At 39.1% G+C, this 23,684-nt stretch overlaps 1 protein-coding gene across 3 annotated transcripts in view; it reads left to right on the top strand.

Annotated features, from left to right (window-relative positions):
- The window catches only part of LOC135094849 (uncharacterized), a 66,071-nt gene extending 44,404 nt beyond the window's left edge, over window positions 1–21,667 (top strand). For all 3 annotated transcript variants that reach the window (XM_063995296.1, XM_063995295.1, XM_063995297.1), the window contains 4 exons: window positions 7,911–8,075; window positions 8,685–8,841; window positions 15,708–15,849; window positions 16,273–21,667. In XM_063995296.1, coding sequence (XP_063851366.1) covers window positions 7,911–8,075; window positions 8,685–8,841; window positions 15,708–15,849; window positions 16,273–16,867 — 1,059 coding nt within the window. In that variant the 3' untranslated portion in view covers window positions 16,868–21,667. The remainder of the gene's footprint in view (window positions 1–7,910; window positions 8,076–8,684; window positions 8,842–15,707; window positions 15,850–16,272) is intronic.
- Window positions 21,668–23,684: the final 2,017 nt, after the last annotated feature.

Here is a 23,684-nt window from a genome sequence, read left to right as displayed (position 1 = left end):
TCTCTCTCTCTCTCTCTCTCTCTCTCTCTCTCTCTCTCTCTCTCTCTCTCTCTCTCTCTCTCTCTCTCTCTCTCTCTCTCTCTCTCTCTCTCTCTGTTGTGCACGTGCTGCCCAGCTGATCAAATGCATCCACAGGAGCTCCAAGGGGGCCAAGCTTGAGTCCTATCTCCATAATAGGAAATTATGTGATGTGTGATTGCAGGGGAAGTGAAGTGTAAATCAGGAAGTGGCTGAAAGGATGAAATGGGAGAGTAGTGAAAGGTAAAACATTGTCTAATATCAACAGGGAAGATGGCAGCTGGCATAGTAAATGTTTTCAAAGTATTCAAGGATGAGAACCTTAGTGTAGCTCCTACAAATAAATGAAGGTGGAAAATTGAAGGAGAAAATGTGAAAATAAGAGAAGAAATATATAACTTAGCAGCAATAATAAAGATGTGGAAGGAAGAGAGAGAGAGGTGGGTGGTTATAGTGTAAAAAAGATATTGAATGAGATAATAGAGATGAAGAGGAGGGAAATGGAAAGAGAAAAAGAAAACAAAGAACTGAGAGAAAAGGTGGCAAAAATAGTGGGCCTAAACAAGAAGTACTGTGAAGAAATAAAAAAACTCAAGGAAGAGAATGAGGAGTCAAAGAAAGCTGTACGAGAGAGAGATTAATGCTGAAAAAGTAAAAGAATTAGTGACAGAGGAAGTCAGAAGTTAAAAAGAAAAGAGAGAACAACAACAAAAGGTGGATATGGAGGAGATAATAAGGCAACACCAATAGCAGCACAATAAGGACATGGAAAAGCAAGTGATTAAAATAATAAAAGAAAAAGTAATCTTGTGAGAGAGACAGTGCAGAGAAAGATATGTGTGGTGGTATTTGAAGTCAAGGAGAAGAATCTACCCATGAAAATAGCTAGAGAGGAAGAAGAGGCAAAAAAGGCTAAGGAAATTAGAGTGGAATTGGTGGAGGAAGGAGAGGAGATAGTTGAACAAATTGAAAAGATTTATTGGATTGGAAAGTATAACAAAAATGGAACAAGACCGATGAAAATAAGATTCATGTCACAAACAGCAGCAGAACAGGTGTTACAAAGAACAGGAATATTGGCAAAAGTAGAAGGAATGAGGGGAGTATGGATAAAAAGAGACATGAACGAAGAAGAGAGAAATAAACTGAAAGAGTTAAAGAGTAGAGGCTTAGTCAAAAAACAAGGAGAGAACACAGGAACAAGCGAGGAGATTCATTTGCAAACTTGTGGACATAAAAGTGAGGAAATGGTGGCACAAAGATGCCATGGGAGATCACCAAGTGGAAGCTTAAAAATTATGTGTATAAATATAGATGGTTTGGTGTCAAGCCTATTGGAACTTAAAGACTACCTAAAGAACAATAAACCAGATGTGGTATGTTTAATGGAAACCAAACTAAAAGAGGAAATAAAGATGAGATTTGCAAAGGAAGGTTATAGCACATGGAGGAGAGACAGAAAAGGAGAGGGAGGAGGAGGAGTGATGATATTGATAAAAGAGGATATTGTTGAAGAAGTGGAATATGGTGATGGAATGTCGGAAACTGAGTGTTGTGATTAAAATCAAAAGGAAGTGAAAAAAAGGAAAGTTATTGTGATGTGCATACCACCAAAAACTAATGGGAGACCAAACTGCATGGGAGACCAATAGATATAAAACTATGCAAGGAATAGTATAGAGGAAATGGTAAGGAAAAGTAACAAAGTGCTCTTAGTAGGTGACTTCAACACTAAAGAAATTAACTGGGAGAAGATGGAAGTGAAAGAAAATGTCAGGTTATGGAGCAAAGAACTTATGCATACCGTGACGGTGAATACAGTGTGACAATGGGTGAACAAGCCTACAAGATGCAGAGGAGAACCATCACAGGTGGACTTAGTATGTACAAAAATCCCAGAGTGTACACTAAGTATACATTGTCTGAGTCCAATGGGAAGAAGTGATCATGTGACAGTAGAAATAGTACTACAGGAGGAAACAGTGTTGCACGAGAATGAACAATTCAGTAATGGGAGACAGAACTATGTTAAGGCAAACTTTGGAGAGTTTAATAAATTTATGGAAAATGAACTGGAAAGAGCTATTTGAAGGTAAAGTAGTGTAAGAAAAAGATGAGATATTTCTGAGCAAGTATAGGGAGGGAGTGCAACAGTTTGTACCAAGTTATAAAGTGAAAATTGGGAAACATGAATGGTATATAAGACATGGCATGGAGGAAAATGATGAGAAAACTGAACATAAATACAGTACTAGGGAAGAATACAGAAAGACAAGGAATGAATATGGTATAATAAGGAGAGAAGAAATAAAAATGAAAGTGACAGTAAGAAAATGCAGGGAAGAGACCAAACTCTTCTACAGATGTGTAAATGGAAAAATGAAGCATAGGGACAACATAAACAAGTTAAAAAGAGAAGGAAGAATTTATGAAACTACTGAGCAGATGAGTGAACTAATGAATGAGAGTTTTCAATCTCTGTTTACAAAGGGAACCAATTTTTGTGGCACTGAAAGTGGTATCACAGAATGAGGGAATACAGGAGATACAAGTAAAGAAACAAGAAATGAAGAAACTGCTGGAAGAGCTGGATGTTAGAAAGGCTATGGGACCAGATCAAGTAAATGGATGGATATCAAAAGAAAGCAGAGAACAAGTGGAGGAACCCAACTGGAATATAATCAACAGCTCATTGAAAAAAAGGAAAAATACCAAGGGAATGGAAAAGACCTAACATAGTCCCAATATACAAAGGTGGAAATAAAATGGAACCATTGAATTACAGACCAGTGTCATTAACAAGTATTGTAAGCAAGCTTTGTGAAATAGATGGGTGCAATATTTAGATGAAAAGATAACTACAGAAAAGCAATTTGGATTCAGGAAAGGGAGACCCTGTGTCACAAATCTACTAAGCTTTTATATGAGAGTAATAGATGGAGTGCAAGAGAGGGATGAATGGGTTGATGCGGTATACCTGGATCTCAAAAAAACATTTGTTAAAGCTCCCCACAAAAGTTTTATGTGGAAGTCAGAGAATGGAGGAGGACTAAAGGTTGCAACATTGAGGCGGATAGAAGATTATTTACAAGGGAGGGAAATGAGAACAATAATCAGAGACACCAAATTCAAGTTGGCGTGAAGTGACAAGTGGGGTACCACAAGGATCTGTGTTGACACCTATTATGTTTCAAATATACGTAAATGATATGACAGAGGATCTAAATAGCTATATAAACCTTTTTGCTGATGATGCAGAAATAATGAAAATAATAAAGATTGAAAATGGCTGCAAGGAGTTACAAAAGAATATTGACAAAATACATGCATGGAGCCAAAGATGAAAACTAGAATCTAATTTCAGAAAATGCCATTTGTTGGAAATAGAAACAGAGTAAAAAGAGATCTTCATGAAATTACAAAATGAGAGGAGAAACAATAATGAAATGTAATGAAAAAAAAAGATTTGGAAGTAATGATCCAGGGCACAATATTATCTGAAAGGCACATAAACCCAATATTCGGCTCTACATACAACTTGTTAACAAACAATAGGGTGGCATTTAACTGTTTAGATAAATGGTGAAGAAAATTATAACAAGCATGATACAACCTAAATTGGAATACACAGCAGTAGTTTGGGCTCTACATAGAAAAAAATACAGAAACTGGAAAGAATACAGAGGATAGTGACAAAGATGGTACCAGAATTGAAAGACTTAAGTTATGAAGAAAGACTTGAAGAGATGGGATTACCAACACTATAAGAGAGAAGAGAAAAAGGAGACCTGATAACAGTGTACAAATTAGTAAACAATATAGAAAGAATAGACAGAAATGACGGAGGAAGGAGAGAGACTGATGAGGGGACACGTGTAGAAAATAAAGAAGAGTGGATGTTCAAGCAACATCAAGAAATACAGCTTCCTATATTGAACTATTGAAATCTGGAATGATTTGAAGGAAGAGGTAGTTGTGGCAAACAGTGTACACATGTTTAAAGAGAAACTGGATAAATATGGTCATGGAGATGGAACAAAATGAGCTTTGGCTTGTGCCCTGTACAATACAACTAGGTGAATACACACACACACACACGCACACACACACACACACACACACACACACACACACACACACACACACACACACACACACACACACACACACACACACACACACACACACACACACACACACACACACACACACACACACACATTGGAAAGATAATAAACTGGATGGAAAGCTACTTAAAGGGAAGAGAAATAAGAATGGTAGTGAAAGATATAAAATCAAAATGGAGGAAAGTAGATAGTGGAATACCAGAAGGATCAGTGCTGGCGCTAATACTTTTCCTGATCTTTGGAAATGATATGCCTGAAGGAGTAAAGAGTTACATGAGTTTGTTTGCTGACAATGCAAAATTACAAAGACATATAAGAAACAACAAAGACTGAAATTTGATAAGAGGATTTTAATAAAATCAGGGACTAGAGTAAGAAATGGGAGATGGAATTCAATGTGAAAAAATGTCATGTAATAGAAGTGGGAAAAAGTGATGTTTCAACCAGCATTCCCAGCCCCTTCACAAAGATTCCGCACCTGGACTAGCTTCCCTGGACCACATCTTGCATGGAATCAGTGCCGGGCTCAAAGACAGGTGTACAGGGTCCCTTGTGTTTACTGCATGCACCCTTTTCACAACAGTCATAACACCAGGTCACACTAATTGAGGTTGCCAGCCTTTTACCCACCCACGGACAAGGGAAGTACTCTAACAACAATTAACCCCCACAACTGTGAAAGAATCAACAACCACATCTAGGAAAAACAGTTATAACACAATAACAAGTATATGGTCAAGTATAAAAGCCTGCTGGACATTAGCCCTTCGTGACAAAACAGGGTCACTAACGAGACACAAGAAACTACAACAAAAGAGTTTCCATGAACACACAGAAAGGTTATTCACCGCTCACTGTGCAAGAGCTCGGCCCACACAAACATGCAGCCAAGGAATCACTTCCCAGCTTTCCAGGGTATAGTGTGTTATACACAACTACCCTCTTTGGCAGACTACTATTCTATATAAGTAGGCCGAGGCATATAGCCGGTAATGACTCACTTATCCCCTTAAGGCAATTGACCCAACTAATTCTTATCCTGCCCTAGCCTCCTTTAAGTATTAGAGCACGTCTCAGTACGTCTGCTCAATCCGAGTGCTGGGTAGTAACTGAGTGTGAGAAAGTGCGCCAAAGACTCTCCTGCTCTGCTGCTAAGGGGAGGGAGGTACAAGGTAAAGGTAGGGGGGAACACACATACATATGCACACCTGCCCACACTCTGCTTCCCGTGCTGTTTTTACAGGAATAAAACACTTTATTTCTAAAAGTTCTACTGATTAAACTAGGGGGGCTAGATGATTACTAATTACTTTATTGTCAAGGGCACCTCTTCCACTAAATACTGGGTGAGATTCAAATTGGATGGTTAGGGGGAAGTAAGGAAGTTTACATGGGGAATATAAGTGACTGCGTAGATAAATATCTTAGGAGTTTCAGGTTGAGTACGTGTGACCAGGATGAGCCTAAGCCTCGTTCCGGGCCTGTCTCCCCTCTCATCCCTTGCCCCCTCTTCCCTTTCACCATTCTTTTCTCATTCATTCCCACATTGTCCCATCTTGCTGTACACAACAGTGAAAAGAGACCAAAAAGGACATATGAAATGGGAAATGACAAAATATTAAAAGTACAAAAAGAGAATGAACTGGGAGTGATAATACAGGATAGTCAACAGTTGGAGAAGCATGTAGAAAGGATATTCAGAGATACATATAGAATGGTGAGATAATATTGGAATAGCATTCCACTACATGGATAAAGATATGATGAGAAAGATAATTACCACTATGATTAGACCAAAGCTGGAATATGCTGAGTCAGTGCAGTCTCCCCACAGGAAGAAACATGTAAAAAACTAGGATACAAAGGATGTTAATTCTTCCAGTTCAAGAACTGGAAGAATTATTATTTGAAGAGGAAATTATTCTGCCAGCATTGGAACATAGAAGATAAAGGGCAGATTTAATACTGATATATAAATTGTGGAATGGAGTGGAAAAAATTGATAATGAGAAACTATTGTTAAGAGAAGAAGGAAATACCAATTTCACACAGCAAAAAACTAGGAAAAGGAGAAAAGGAACATGCTTAATGAACATAAAGAAACATAGTTTCCTACAGAGAAATATAGAAGTTTTGAACAAGCTAAGTGAAGAGGTAGTATCAGCAGCAAGTGTGCACAGCTTTAAAGAGAAGCTGGGCAAGTGTAGATATGGAGAGGCATAGCTCGGGCTTTGTAAATTACAAGTAGGTAGTTACATGCACACACACACACAATGACTGTATGGTACTGCAAAATGATTTAAATAAGATAAATAGATGAAGTAAATCTTGGCAAATGGAATTCAATTTAAGTAAATGTAAAGTAATGGAGTTTGGTAAGAGTAAGAAAAGAATACAATATCATTATGAGATGGATGGTGTGAAGTTAAAGTTAAAAGAGGAAATGGATTTGGAAGTAACAGTTGCTGAAAATTTTACTCTGAACAAACACATTGAGGAAATTATTGGAGAGATGATAAATTTGTTAAAAAGGTAAAAATGGCATTCTCATATTTGGATGAAGGAATGATAAAAAAGTTGTTGATTTCCATGATAAGACCAAGATTGGAATATGTGGCAATGGTGTGGTCTCCTCATACAAAGAGGAATATTGTAAAATTAGAAAGAGTACAAGGAGCAGTCACTATGATGGTTCTGGAGTTGAGCAAGTCGACCTACGAAGAGAGATTAAAAATGTTGGAAATTCCTACCCTTGAAAATAGGAGAGAGAGTGGAGATTTAATAAACATCTATAGAATGGTAAATGGTATGGAAAATGTGGACAAAAAATGTTTTAGAAATTAAGATACACGGAGTACAAGGGGACACAGTAAGAAGCTGAAGAAAGTTAACTGTAAAAGAAACATCAATAACTATAGTTTTCCTCATAGAAGTGTGAACAAATGGAATGAACTCAGTGAAGACATCAGTGCCGTAACTGTCCATGCTTTTAAGACCAAACTGGATAGATATAGAGACAGGATACAATGTGATTACTCTCCTCCCGTAAACCACAACTTGGTAAATACAACTAGGTAAATACACACACACACACACACACACACACACACACACACACACACACACACACACACACACACACACACACACACACACACACACACACACACACACACACACACACACACACACACACACACAGGTACTGTATTTTGAGATAAGGGAGTAAAGTGGGGGAAAAAAAAGTCAACTTCTTCATGGGGCAGAATGAATAAGTGCTTTTTCATTGTTTTCAATACCTCAAGTTTTGCAATCCAAGCAAAAGCAAAAAAAAAAAAAAAAAAAAAAGCAAGCATGAAACTTAGGAAGGCAGTGTATATGAACTTTCTTCTATTGGTCAAGTGATCTTTAGAGTAGGTATTACACAATAGTACCATTGAAATACTGATCTATAGGCTCTTTTATATATATATATATATATATATATATATATATATATATATATATATATATATATATATATATATATATATATATATATATATATATATATATATATATATATATATATATATATATAAGTTCTTACAAGCTCAACTATTTTCCTTTCTTGAATTGATTTTTTACCAAGTTCATAATCTGTGTGTTCTCTGCCTTCAGATGCATGCAAGAGCATTTCAGTCCATGATGACCATTGAAGTCTTTTGTATTTAACAAAAGAATGAAGTTAATTGTGTTCCTCTTACATTGATCTCTTGCTTACAGATAATGGATGTCATCACCAGAAATGTCCCAAGTCTGTCTGTGGATGACAGAAAAAAATTCAGGTCCATTCTTCATGGTATGCAATTAAAGACACCACTGTATCATGACATTTTATCACAAGATCTTCCAGGAGCAACTGACAGAGATGCTGATGAATTGTTGCAGGTTCGTATGTGTCAAGCCTTTTTAAGACTTGCAAACATAAGTTTTGACTTTTGAGTTGCTGGTGTAGAGATTATATGACTAATTTAATATGAAAGTACTATCAGCAACCTTTGTAATTAGAACTCCCGCTGACGTGAGCATCACATTGCACAAACTGGCAACTTGCTCCTCCTCAGTCTGAAAAAAAAAGAAAGAAAATCTTCTGGGAGAAAATAACTACATGGCAACTTAGGTTAATCCCTTGTATGTTTTTGAAAGCACAGAGTAATGGATTTAGTGTTTGACATATTGGTATACAGTTAAGTTATCTTTTGTGACCTCGATAGGACACCTTGTTGAAAACAAACACAGCTATTTTCTCAGCTGAAGCAAGGAGCAGTCACAAAAAGATAACTTACCCATATGTCAATATGTCAGACACTGAATTCATTATTCTATGCTTTCAAAAACATATGAGAGACTAACCCAAGTTGCCATGTAATTATTTTCTCCCAGCAGATATTTTTCAGACCAAGGAGGAGCAAGTTGCCAGTTTGTGCAACGTGATGCTCACATTGGCAGGAGTTCTAATTGCGAATGTCACTGACTGTAATACATGCCAATGCACAGATGATTGAGGACATCCAAAACCAAAGGCAGCCTCCAGCTCAGGGGATTGAGACCAGGATGTGCATACATTCCAAGGCAGTGTCTGATGGTCAGGTGCACTACTACTGCCAGAAGAGCTCCTTGCTGAATGCCACATCATCTTCCCAGCCACTGGATGGTGAGCACAAGACAAGACAGGAAGGGGAGGGAGGTATCTCTCATAGTAACAATGTGTAATGTCAAGACATTGAACACTGACTAAAATTCACTTTGGTTGACACTTTGGTCATGTTGATTTGATCACTAATGTGCTAAAAAATTTTAAATGTGTGTAAATGTGCAGCATTTTGGCCAGTGACAAAAAAAAAAAAAGGGAAACTAAAAGCTCACTACTTTGCCACTCCTCAAAAAAGTTTAACATCACTGAGAAACAAAATAAGAGGGAAAGAACAGAAACAGAGTTCAGAGTTTATAAGTGAAACGGATGAAAGATTGGGCTCTCAGTAATTATTGTATCAGTGAGGGAAGCAGAATAGATGAGAATGAATAGAAAGTCTTGTGCAGGAAGACCACAGGAAGGGAAAGCAAGCAATTGCCAATTTCAAAAGGGCAGTAACCATAGATATGATCGAAGGTAGCAAGAGATGCAGTATTGTAGTGAAGTGTGAAGGTTTGAAGACAGTCACTTACAGGAGTTACTGGAAGTGAGTTGATGAGGTGCAAAGTTTTTGACTCTACTGTGCTTAGTAAGGCTGTGTGAGTGGAGTCCCTTTGTGCATGGGATGCATGCCCCATACAAGGACAGATAAAGACACCTGTGTACAGTTAGTATCTGTGTGGTGTAAATAGATTGTTTTGGCTTAATTATGGTACATGTGGTTAGGCATATTTGGGAGTTGGCAACAGTGGAAAAGGTAAGGAGGGATGAAGGTTAGCAGCAGGCAACCAGTCTGTTGGCCGTCATTCTATTGGGTGGTTATCATGGCTGTGTCTGTTGATGTTGGCTCTCTGCTTTTGTGGTGATTTGCAGGCCTTAATTTGGTATCCAGGTTTCCAGAGTGTCAGCATGTTGGAAGGAATTTTGCTGCGGTTACCATATGAGGCTTGAGGGTGCCTGGAGATTTGGTGTGTTCAGGAATGTCTATAACACAGAGGGAGAGGTGATAAAGGCTGCTGGTTGTTATTCCTTTAAGGTAGACCAGAAGTTTCTTGGCTGGAAGTAGGTGTGACTTTCTCTCTCTCTCTCTCTCTCTCTCTCTCTCTCTCTCTCTCTCTCTCTCTCTCTCTCTCTCTCTCTCTCTCTCTCTCTCTCTCTCTCTCTCTCTCTCTCTCTCTCTCTCTCTCTCTCTCTCTCTCTCTCTCTCTCTCTCTCTCTCTCTCTCTCTCTCTCAACAACAACAAGCTATCAAGGCCTTTGATAATTACATTGGGAAAAATTAAGATCAGTAAGGATATGATGAGGTGCTTTGACGGATCAGGTGATGTCATAGCCTGGTTGAAAAAGGCACCGTTGGAAACAAAGTTAATAGAAATTAAGAATCTGACCAGCTTTATTCCAATGTATCTAGGAGATGCATTAGCTTTGTATTTAGAGAAGAGTGAGGAAGACCAGACTGATGTAGAGAAGATAAAGAACTGTTTGAAGGAAGCATCTCCACAAGGAAGGTTTGAGGCCTACAGGAAATTGATAGATTGAGGTAGACAGGAGAGCTGGTGGATGTTTCTACCAATAAGGAGATTGGCCGGGCTCGCTGGTTGGAAGGAAGAAGGACTGGAGTTGGCTGTTAAGTTGGCATTTATCACTGGTTTTCCTGACTGTATGTCAACAGAATTGAAGTAAGTGAAGGATTTTGATGCACTGAGTGTGAGTGACTTCATTACTAGAGCCTGAGTGTTAATGTTGGGAAATTCAAGGGGAGGCCAGAAAGTGGTAGTGGTCACAACAACAGGCTCAACTGCAAGGTTGAGGAGACTTAATTCAGCAAGGGAGACAAGTGGCAGATGGGGAGGAGTGCAAAGATTCAAGGGTCATTGTTTCAGGTGTGGTGACCATAGCTGGGCATGATAACGAAAAAATTTATCATGATAGCCAATAAATTGATAACAATAACCTTATTGGTGATAACTGATAATCAGTAAGTGGCATAAATAGCCAATAAATTGATAACAATAACCTTATTGGTGATAGGTGATAATCAATATGTGGCAATAAATTTATCACCTGATAACCGATAACTTGTTAAGTCCAAAATTTCGATACTAGTGATAACGATATTAATATTTTAAGTAGAAAATGGTGATGAATACAAATCTTCGTTTTTATCTTTGTCTTAGAAAACTTTGAAAAATCTTGGAAAAAAATATAATTCAATGTTTATCCCATTTTTCTACTAATGAAAAATATTGTTTTAAGTAAAATAACTACATTTGATTTTGGAAATTTAAAACTTGAATATGCTTATGTTCCAAACACTAAAATTATCGATTATCGCTAGTTTGGAACCAAAAGTATCAGTGATACCAATGAATCAATAATGTGGGAAAAATAATTATTAGATAACCAGTAACCTGATATTGTTATTGTGATTCATTGCGATAATTTATTGTGATAGTGCCCACCTATGGTAGTAGTAGTGTTTGTAGTAGTTATAGCAGTAGAAGTAGTAGTAGTAGTAGCAGGAGTAGTAATAGTTGTAGTGTTGTCTTCAGTTGCTTATTCTATACAGTGGCTTTATTTGCCCTAGTATGGAGTATGCCTCTCCCGTAGGGAGAGGAGTCCATTCACACAACTCTTGACAGGGCTAAAGCATTTCACCTCATCAATGTTTCTTCTCTGGCTTACTCTCTTCAACCCCTCACTGCAGTGTTGTATCTCTTGCAGTCTTTTATCTCTTGTTTTTTTTTTTTTTTTTTATGTAGGAAGGACACTGGCCAAGGGCAACAAAAATCTAATAAAAAAAAATGCCCACTGAAATGCCAGTCCCATAAAAGGGTCAAAGCAGTGGTCAAAAATTGATGGATAAGTGTCTTGAAACCTCCCTCTTGAAGGAATTTAAGTCATAGGAAGGTGGAAATACAGAAGCAGGCAGGGGGTTCCAGAGTTTACCAGAGAAAGGGATGAATGATTGAGAATACTGGTTAACTCTTGCATTAGAGAGGTGGGCAGAATAGGGGTGAGAGAAAGAAGAAAGTCTTGTGCAGCGAGGTCGCGAAAGGAGGGGAGGCATGCAGTTAGCAAGATCAGAAGATCAGTTAGCATGAAAATAGCGGTAGAAGACAGCTAGATATGCAACATTGTGGCGGTGAGAGAGAGGCTGAAGACAGTCAGTTAGAGGAGAGGAGTTGATGAGATGAAAAGCTTTTGATTCCAAGCTGTCTAGAAGAGCAGTATGAGTGGAACCCCCCAGACATGTGAAGCATACTCCATACATGGACGGATAAGGCCCTTGTACAGAATTAGCAGCTGGGGGGGGTGAGAAAAACTGGCAGAGACGTCTCAGAACACCTAACTTCATAGAAGCTGTTTTAGCTAGAGATGAGATGTGAAGTTTCCAGTTCAGATTATAAGTAAAGGACAGACCGAGGATGTTCAGTGTAGAAGAGGGGGACAGTTGAGTGTCATTGAAGAAGAGAGGATAGTTGTCTGGAAGGTTGTGTTGAGTTGATAGATGGAGGAATTGAGTTTTTGAGGCATTGAACAATACCAAGTTTGCTCTGCCCCAATCAGAAATTTTAGAAAGATCAGAAGTCAGGCGTTCTGTGGCTTCCCTGCGTGATATGTGTACATCCTGAAGGGTTGGACGTCTATGAAAAGACGTGGAAAAGTGCAGGGTGGTATCATCAGCGTAAGAGTGGATAGGACAAGAAGTTTGGTTTAGAAGATCATTAATGAATAATAAGAAGAGAGTGGGTGACAGGACAGAACCCTTGTGGAACACCACTGTTAATAGATTTAGGAGAAGAACAGTGACCGTCTACCACAGCAGCAATAGAACGGTCAGAAAGGAAACTTGAGATGAAGTTACAGAGAGAAGGATAGAAACCGTAGGAAGGTAGTTTGGAAATCAAAGCTTTGTGCCAGACTCTATCAAAAGCTTTTGATATGTCCAAGGCAACAGCAAAAGTTTCACCAAAATCTCTAAAAGAGGATGACTAAGACTCAGTAAGGAAAGCCAGAAGATCACCAGTAGAGCGGCCTTGACGGAACCCATACTGGCGATCAGATAGAAGGTTGTGAAGTGATAGATGTTTAAGAATCTTCCTGTTGAGGATAGATTCAGAAACTTTAGATAGGCAGGAAATTAAAGCAATAGGACGGTAGTTTGAGGGATTAGAACGGTCACCCTTTTTAGGAACAGGTTGAATGTAGGCAAACTTCCAGCAAGAAGGAAAGGTAGATGTTGACAGACAGAGCTGAAAGAGTTTGACTAGGCAAGGTACAAGCACGGAGGCACAGTTTCGGAGAACAATAGGAGGGACCCCATCAGGTCCATAAGCCTTCCGAGGGTTTAGGCCAGCGAGGGCATGGAAAACATCATTGTGAAGAATTTTAATAGGTGGCATGAAGTAGTCAGAGGGTGGAAGAGAGGGAGGAACAAGCCCAGAATCGTCCAAGGTAGAGTTTTTAGCAAAGGTTTGAGCAAAGAGTTCAGCTTTAGAAATAGATGTGATAGCAGTGGTGCCATCTGGTTGAAATAGAGGAGGGAAAGAAGAAGAAGCAAAGTTATTGGAGATATTTTTGACTAGATGCCAGAAATCACGAGGGGAGTTAGATCTTGAAAGGTTTTGACATTTTCTGTTAATGAACGAGTTTTTGGCTAGTTGGAGAACAGACTTGGCATGGTTCCGGGCAGAAATATAAAGTGCATGAGATTCTGGTGATGGAAGGCTTAAGTACCTTTTTTGGGCCACCTCTCTATCATGTATAGCACGAGAACAAGCTGTGTTAAACCAAGGTTTAGAAGGTTTAGGACGAGAAAAAGAGTGAGGAATGTATACCTCCATGCCAGACACTATCACCTCTGTTATGCGCTCAGCACACAAAGACAGGTCTCTGACACGGAAGCAGTAGTCATTCCAAGGAAAATCAGCAAAATACCTCCTCAGGTCCCCCCAACTACCAGAGGCAAAACGCCAGAGGCACCTTCGCTTAGGGGGATCCTGAGGAGGGATTGGAGTGATAGGACAAAATAAAGATATGAGATTGTGATCGGAGGAGCCCAACGGAGAAGAAAGGGTGACAGCATAAGCAGAAGGATTAGAGGTCAGGAAAAGGTCAAGAATGTTGGGCGTATCTTCAAGATGGTCAGGAATACGAGTAGGGTGTTGCACCAATTGCTCTAGGTCATGGAGGATAGCAAAGTTGTAGGCTAGTTCACCAGGATGGTCAGTGAAGGGAGAGGAAAGCCAAAGCTGGTGGTGAACATTGAAGTCTCCAAGAATGGAGATCTCTGCAAAAGGGAAGAGGGTCAGAATGTGCTCCACTTTGGAAGTTAAGTAGTCAAACAATTTCTTATAGTCAGAGGAGTTAGGTGAGAGGTATACAGCACAGATAAATTTAGTATGAGAGTGACTCTGTAGTCGTAGCCACATGGTGGAAAACTCGGAATATTCAAGAGCGTGGGCACGAGAGCAGGTTAAGTCATTGCGCACATAAACGCAGCATCCAGCTTTGGATCGAAAATGAGGATAGAGAAAGTAGGAGGGAACAGAAAAGGGGCTACTGTCAGTTGCCTCAGACACCTGAGTTTCAGTGAGGAAAAGAAGATGAGGTTTAGAAGAGGAGAGGTGGTGTTCTACAGATTGAAAATTAGATCTTAGACTGCGAATGTTGCAGAAGTTAATGAAGAAAAAGTTGAGGGGGATGTCAAGACAGTTAGGGTCGTCGACAGAAAGGCAGTCCGACCTGGGGATATTTATGGTCCCCTCCCCAGATGGGGACTCCGAGGCTGGTGTAGGGGTCGCCATGATGATTTTAAAATTTTTGAGTGAAGGGTGTGTGTGTTATTAGGTGCTTATAGTTTTGTGTGGAGGAAGAGAGTTGTCTTTAGAGGGCAGGCTGCCCCCTTGTGTTGTGAGTCACAAAGGGAAACGTTCAGTGAGGTCACAGCTGGGTTTAATGATAAGTTCACAGCACCCCCTGAACGGTGCTTTAGACCTCACTGGGAGTAATTATCGTTTCGGCAGGTGTCTACTGCCTCCTCCTCCTAAGTTCATACTGACTGCTCTTCTGAATATCTTAACTTCATGCGTGTCCACCCTCTTGTGGCCTCACTGCACAAGACTTTCTACTTTCACCAATGTTCTGTTCACCTCCCTGATGCAAGAGTCGACCAGTTCTTTCATTCTTTCTTTTCTTTTATTGGTAGAATCTGGAACTCAGACTGAATATTCATTTCTCTCTATCACATGAGCATGTTCAAGAGAGGGAGGTTTAAGGCACTTCATCCTGAATTGGCTCTTCCTTGCAATTCTTTTTTTTTTTTTTTTTTTTTTTTTAGTGGGGGGAAGAGGGAGGGGGGACAGAGATGATTAGCAGGTCTCTATCCCTTTCCAGCATTGCTTTTATCCTTGGTCTATCTCCCATGCATAAGAAGAAAGACAAACATGTTTTTCCACCTTGCAAGTAATGTGTCTCTCCTACAAGCACCTTTAACTTTGTCCTTACTCATGTTCCTTCTTTGCAAACTCTTCACTCTTCATCCTTTCAGTACAGCCATATGATCTCATTGTGCTGCTTTTCACTCCTTTCACTGCTGAAATTTACTCCACATGCACAGAGACACTTATGCCACATCTCTCATATACACTCATTGCTCACACCCTCCCATCTTGCCACTCAACATGCTTGTGAAAGAGGTGATGTTGGTGAAGACAGTGATGGTAAAGGGTTGTGATGCTAATGAGTTGCTTGTGATGGAAGTGGTATCAGTAAAGTTCATGATGGTGGTGATGAGTTGTGCTGAGCTGTTCATGAAGGTGATGTTGTGAAGGTATTAATGATAATGGTGATGAATTCTGATACTGAGTTACTTTTGTCACCAGATGAGCAGCACGTGAGTCACCCCCTGTCTGTCCTGCAGGCAAGTGGTCACTGGCAACTGAGTGAAGAATCAATAGGCCTCATAGACCTTCAAAGAGCTTTCATGAGGCACTTTAGCCTGCTTGCCAAGAAAGACAGGAAGAGGTAATGCTACGTATTTTACGTTCTTGATAAGAAAACAAAAGGCAACGGTAATCTGAATAAATATCGTAATTCACTGGGTTATATATATTTTATGATGTTACAAAAGACTTTATATTGTGTCATCTTTAAAACAAATTTGTCTTCGTTTATCCTTTTTTTTTCTGGCATATTTTTAATTCCTTTTCATTTCCTGTTCTCTTAATTTTTCTCTATTCCTTCATATTCATTGTGTCTAGTTGCTTCCTGCCTTCATTCAATACTTTTATGAACAATCTGCCCTGTTTTTTATTACATGTTATATCTCTTCCTTTCTTCATGACCCAGTTTCCTCTTAAAAACATGCTTGAAGGTGACAAATTGACTTAAGGAGAACATGAAGCCCAGCTTTTAAGGAATGTCATAAATATTTCCTGTTTATTTCAGAGTGAAAGGCATCTCACTAAGGTCTCTGAGCAAAACTACATCCCAAAAAAAGAAGGCCGTCCAACATACCCAAGAGAGAGCACAGAACACATCAGAGGTTGCAGCTGTCACTATATCTCAGGACCTTGATCAGGAGACTCAAAGAGAAGGACTGCATGATTTTACTGAGTGTGAGGAGAATCTTACACAACTTTCACCATCTAAGGATTCTGCAAACCATTATATTTTGAATGAAGAGACTGGATTGTCACCAAGATCTCTAAGAAACATTTTTGATGCATCTTCTGAAAATTTTCTCACCAGCACTCAGACCAGAGATGAGAGATGCAGAGACCAAAAGAAACTTGTAGAGAATCCTGAATTGAATGGCACTAGCATTATATGTCAGGAAACTAGTAACAAATTTGCCTCATCATCTGGTGCTACAAAAACTAAAGATGGTCATTGTTCTCAGAGCAAAATAAAAAAATGCAAAAGCCTTCCCAGTGTGACATCAAAAAGGAAATATTTTGGTGATCATACTGAATCTAACGATAGAGGAGATGGAAAACAGGATTCCACTGAAAAAAGAAGGATTCTGAAAGTATGTCTGTAAAAGCTAAATCAAGAACACGAAAGAAAAGGAAGCTTCCTCAGAGAAAACAATCAGTGCCCCAACCTGCTGCTCTACCCATGAGAATCAGATTAAGCAATAGGAAATTATATCAGTCATATACCAAAGGCACCACAACAGTGAGCAACAAAACAGTGGTGGATGCAGATCAAAATTGCTTGCCAGAAGAAGACACCAGCACCATCTCTTGCTTGACACATAGACTTGGCAGTGACAGAAGTGTTGGTGACAATAGACAGCCTGTTGATTGTCAAGAGGAAAGAGCCCATGAAGTCCAAGGAGTAGAAGATGGTTTTCTACAGCAAGAGGAGGAAGAGGAACATGGTAGTTTGGTTGAAGTAGAGAGCACTTGTGTAGAAAATCCAGAAAAGAAAAAACTGCTCTTTGATGAATCACTAAGTATAAATACTAAAGTGGCAAGGCATGATGTGAATGTTACTTTGGAGACAAGTGTGAGAAATACTAAAGACAAAAGTAAATGTTCTATTGCTTCCTCAGACTCTGCACAAAATGTACCTGACACCAGAACTTCCTTTCATATTTGTGAACTAAAAAGTGACAAACCAGAATGTAGTGCAAGTGGTGAAGATAAAGAAAAAAAACAATGAAAAAGACATCAGTTCAAGAAGTGATGAAGATAGTGCTTCCTCCCCAGATCAGCCTGCACCATTGAGTCAGTGTGGCCAAGGATTCTTTTTAACACAAGAGAGGGAATCTGGTGAGCTTTTGCTGTCACCAGACGGCAAAGAGTCTGAAAGTCAGAAACCAGAACATTGGAATTTAAAAGATATTAGCCTGGCTGAGTTGGAAAAACTGAATATGGAAGATCTGGAGCATTTTCTGTTCAGGGAACTGGCAGAGGAACATTACAGTGAGTCCATTAGAAATGAAGAAAATTCCTCAGGAGTGCATAACTGGCACTCAAACAAAACTACAGATGGGTTATTGGAATCTGTGTCAATGCACCGAAGCCCTATGGAGGGTTCCAGTGTCGCCACTTGTGTCACTGAAGAGGAAACATTGCTCGAAGGTGAAGATTGGGTGCAGGTTCAGAGGAAACTAAATGAACCACAACAAGAATCTCCATGTGAAGAAAGATGTAATTCACAAATAGATGTACAAAATTTTGAGAAATCTTTAGGTTTAGAACATAAATTCCCTCAAAAATCATTAGATAAGATTAAATCTGCACCATTTCATTCAAAAAGAATAAAGAGCAATTTTAAAGTACCAGTAATGGATTGTATTAAAGATTTACCATGCCATTTTGAAAATAGACAGTCTAAGGCAGAAACGTCATCACAAAGAGACATCACACTAGTACCCAAAGCCAAGGATCCCACACTGACAACCAGCAAACACCATTTCAAGAGTAAAAATAAAAGACAAGAATCCTTAATGAGATGGACAGAAGGTCTCCCTTTTGATACTGAAAAGTTACTGGCCGGCTTACAAAAATCACTTCATATATAAGTCAGATGGCGCTGCTCGTCAGCTGCCGCGGCGACAGAGCTCCTGTATATTTTTACCTTATTTCTGACCTTTTACTACAACTTCCTCTATTTTGAAGTCAAGTGCACTGACTGTGAATGTGATAAGCATGGGAACAGCATCGTGGATTGTGAAAATGTTGCTGTTGTGGGCTGTATTTGTGACATTTGTGGTGGAGACGATTGCAGTGAATGTAAACATCCTATACGACCGTGCTGCCCTCCTCGCCCTGCGGCCAGCGCTGGACTCACCACTCTCTATCAAGTTCCTGAGCAGTTTGAAGTATTTAAACGAGCTACAAAACAACGGTGGCAAATACGATAGTCATAAAGAAGCATGGAGAAGTAAACACGGCAAGCGACGACGAGGGAGACGATCTGGCGTGAGGGTACGGCTGAGGAGGCGAGGGATGCGGACACCGCTACCCACCATAACTTTTGGCAATGTACGCTCCATTCGAAACAAAATAGATGAGCTGTCTGCATACTGCAAGTATATGCATGAGTATAGGGACAGTGCCTTAATCGTTCTGACGGAAACGTGGCTTCAAGATCAAGATGCAGACAGCACCGTGAATGTGGATGGTTTTAAGCTCGTAAGGTCGGATCGGAGAAGTGTAGAAAAGGAGAAAGGAGGCGGAGTTGCAGTCTATGTGAACGATAGATGGTGTTCACAGGTTACCGTCAAGGAAAGCCAATGTGTGAAGGACATCGAATATTTGGTGGTATCATGTCGGCCTTTCTACCTCCCACGGGAATTCGGTAAAGTTGATTTATTTATCGTTTACATTCCTCCTGACGCTGATGAGTCTGTTGCAGCTGAAACTTTAGAAAACTGTATCAACAAATATGAAAATGAGTGTCCGGTGAGCGTCAAGATAATATTGGGTGACTTCAACCACTGTGACTTTCAGGAAAAGGTACCAACATACGTACAAACGGTTAAGTGCCCCACAAGAGGAAACAGAACACTAGATAAGCTGTTCTGTAATGTTAAGGAGAGTTATCGTGTTTTAAAAAGGCCCCCCCTAGGTAATGGAGATCATAATATGTTGTTCTGTGTGCCAGTGTATAAACAAGTTCTGAAGAGAGAAAAGTGTGAACAGGTAACAATTAGAAAATGGGATGAAGATAGCAGCATGAAACTTCAAGCATGTTTCGAGTGTACCGACTGGTCTGTTCTTATAGACAATGAGATGGATATCAATACAAGCGTAGACATCTTTAATTCCTATTTTCAGTTCTGTTTTGATATGCTAGTACCTACAAAAGTAATCAAGATATACCCTAATAATAAACCGTGGGTGACTAAAGAATTGAAAACTATGTTGAATGAAAAAAGAAGGTACATGGTTAACGGTGATAGCACACAACAAAAAGCAGTACAAAAGAAAATCAATAAGAAAATAACTGACTCAAAAAAGGACTATAAAGAAAAGATCGAGGGTTTATTTAGAACGAACAGTACTAAAGATGCGTGGATAGGACTGAAAACTTTATGCGGACATAAAGAAAAGACAAATATACCATATCCACAAGACATAACCACTTACGTTAACGAAATGAATTCCTTCTTTGCTAGGTTTGAGAGGTATAATTTTAGTGAGGAGTGTAATAATATTATATCAGACACTCAGAACATTTCAAGTGAAAAGATTTTAATAACAGAAAAATGTGTATTGCAATCCCTAAAGCGGGTTCGAGCTAGCAAGGCGACAGGTCCTGACGGTGTGCCAGCCAGGGCACTCAAGTGTTGTGCAGAACAGTTAGCTCCAGTGCTGAGGTCACTCTTTCAGCACTCTATAGACCACGGTATCGTGCCACTCAAATGGAAGGAGTCCGAAATTAAACCCATTGCGAAAGTGAAATTTCCCAAAGTTTTTAATGACTTTAGACCCGTTGTTTTAACTTCCAATATCATGAAATGCTTAGAAGATATTTTAAGGAATATTATATGTGACAGTGTTGACAATTTTAAGGACCCCTTTCAATTTGCATATTGTAAAAACAGATGTGTTCAAGATGCAAGTTTAACTTTAATGAATGAAATAAGTAAACATTTGGATAAACAAAATACACAAGCTAGAATCTTGTATGTGGACTTCAGTTCTGCATTTAACACTATGCAACCCCACATTCTTTTAAACAAATTAATAGCAATGAACGTAAATAGCTATGTTTTGAGATGGATTTTTAGTTTTTTAAGTGAAAGACCTCAGTATACCACGTTGTACAATGTTAAGTCCAATATATTAACAACTAACACAGGAGCTCCACAAGGCTGCGTCATGTCCCCTGTTCTTTTCAGCCTATACACTGACGACTGTAGAAGTGTATGTAGTAATTGTACAATTGTTAAATATGCTGACGACACTGTAATACTTGGTAAAATTTCGGATGATAAGTGTGATGAATATGTGTCCCAAGTCAACCAATTTGTGGATTGGTGCAAATCAAACTATCTTGATCTCAACATAAAGAAAACCAAAGAGATGATCATAGATTATAGAACCAAAAATCGCAGCATACCTGATCCTATTATAATTGATTCAGAAACTGTAGACCGAGTAGAAGAGTACAAATATTTAGGTCTTATGATTGATAATCAACTAAAAGGTAGTGCAAATACCAATATGGTATTCAAGAAATGTAAGCAGAGACTTTATTTTTTACGTATTTTAAACAACCTGCATGTAGATAGACATATAATTAGCCTCTTTTATAAGTCTACAATAGAGTCACTATTAGGTTTCTCCTTAACCACTTGGTATGGCAAGCTAACATGTCATGATAAAAGTAAGCTTAAAAAGATTGTGCGAAAATCACGGAAATTAGGTGCAGAAACAAAACCATTAGATAAGCTGTTCCTTGAACAATCTATGAAGCAGGTTGAAAAAATCATGAACGATTCATTTCATCCCCTCCACTCCTGCTATGTATTCCTCAGGTCAGGCAGAAGATTAGCTCTGCCGACTCAACGCACGAACAGATATAAGAACTCATTTGTGCCAAAAAGCATCATGCTCTATAATCACCAACACTAAAACAGCAATTGTGCAATAGATGTGTGACTGTGATATATCTAATACATGTATGTAACCTTAGTATGATGTGCAATTATCTTAACTTTCAATCATTTTAACTTTTATTTTGTAAATACTTTTTAACATAATTTTTATATACTTTTACTCAACTTATATTGTACGGAGCTCTGGCCAAAGCAAATTTCAATTTGTAAGCTTATTATGCTGCATCTTGACAATAAAGTTATCTATCTATCTATCTATCTATCTATTCATAAAGACAACACATTGCAGATGGACAAGATAGCCTTAAATACCATTCGGTCTGTGGATAAAGAAAATAAGAAAGACCGAAGTGTGACAAGTCCACCATGTATGAATATTTTAATGTACAATAGTGAACAAGGGATATCACCTCATTCAAAAAAACAAAATTGATCCGGGGAATGAAGCTCTATCAAGGAAACGTACAAGAGCTGACAGGACATCAGCCACAGAATCAAACACTGGCATTACTGTTGAGGAACAGAAATCATATAGCAAAAAAGAGGCTAACAGAATTGAGAAAATAAAAAGGAAACCTAAGAAGAAAAAGAAAAGTTCAGATGAAAGTCCAGGTCACTGTAAGGTAACAGAATCAAGTCCTGCTACACCTCAAAAGAAAAAGGTCAGAGATAGTAAATGTGAAAAAGGCGAGAGAGACCTTAGGAAAGAGAAAAAGAAAAGAAATACAAAACAAGAGGAGAGTGAGAAAGGGAGTTGTGGCATGAACCAAAGAAACAGTATCAGGCATGAAGAGTATGAAAAAAAAAACAGTTATCTTAGTGTGAGTGTGGAAGATTTAGATTTCAAAGCAACCAAGCATGAGAAAGACAGTCCATATAAGGTAGGAAGAGACTTGACTGTGATGATCTCAGAACACAGATGCACTGACTCAGACAAACAGGAGTTAGCTCAGCACAGTGGCAGAACTAGCAAGAGACAGAAGGTGGAAAGCAGCAGACTCAGCAGTAAGTGTAGCACGTCAGATCAGAACTTAAGCATCACCATCTGCAACCAAATACGGAGGCCCATCAACATCCGAATCACTCTGTGCTGCAGCCCCAAGAGTGATGGCAATGCCTCCACGGACCAGCATGCTGTGATTGGAGGTGGAGGTGAGCTGTATATACCTAGTTGTATTGTACAGGGTCCAAGCTAAAGCTCATTTGTCCTGTCGCCATATCTACAATTATCCAATTTCTCTTTAAATTTGCTTGCACTAACAGCTGTAACCACCTTCTCACATAAACTATACCAGAGATCATTGCTTGATATGGGAAACAATATTTCTTAGTGTCACTGAGACATTTACTCTTCTTAATCTTTTTTGTATGTCCTCTCATACAACTTGTTTCCTCATATGTACCTCCAAAACTTGTCTGTCTATCTTTTCTCTGGCTTATTGATTTGTAGATTATTATCAAGTCTCACCTTTCTCTTCTCTCTTCCAATGTTGCTAATCTCATTTCTTTCATAAGTCTTTTCCTTCAGTTCTGGCACTATTTTTGTTGCAGTCCTCAGGGGCTATATTAACAAAGATTCTTAACCATAGAAGTTTGACTCAGCCCAACTCTTATGCTCAGAGTTGTGCTTAACTTCCCAAGTTGTGCTTAGTCTAAGTCTTGAATTTAAGACAGGTCCAGAGTCTGCTTAACTTTAAGAGTTACGCTAAGACTAAGTTAACCAAACAAAGATGGCTGACTGTTGAGCCTGAGCCCACCATCTCAAGAATGATCAGCCCCATAAAGATGTTCTTGTTAACCTAAGTGACTCTGAACTGTTGGACATATATAGAATAAGACTGCAGGAGTGTTATTTGTGACATATTTGGCAGGAGATGCCTTGAAGAGTCCCACATGAAGAAGTAATGCACTGACACTAGTAATTAAAGTAATAATTACAGTGCAGCTCTGCAGCAATAATGACCTTGAACCTCCATGTGTCCTATAGTTAGAGTGTCTCATTTACCTTCTTAGTAATAGACCCCCATGCAGCTTTTTTTGTGCCACTGAATGAGTGAAGCTTTTCAGGCAATATCTTTCCTCATATACTGACTGGATGAAATTGGAAAGTCTTGCCATCAGTCCAGCTGGGTTTCATCTGTTGGCCTTTTCAGCTTAGGTTGTAGCGAAGGTGAGGTGCTACTTGGCCGCCCGGAAGTTGCTCAAGCGAGAAGTTTAGGCTCCCAACTATGACTCTTGGTCATAGCAGTGTTTAGTCCTTGAAGGGTAACAATTTCCAGTG

Source organism: Scylla paramamosain, chromosome 47 (genome assembly GCF_035594125.1).
Source record: "Scylla paramamosain isolate STU-SP2022 chromosome 47, ASM3559412v1, whole genome shotgun sequence".
In the NCBI taxonomy this organism is placed as follows: Eukaryota; Metazoa; Arthropoda; class Malacostraca; order Decapoda; family Portunidae; genus Scylla; species Scylla paramamosain.
Note: the sequence above shows the minus strand (reverse complement) of the source record. Positions and strands in the feature narration are given on the sequence as shown.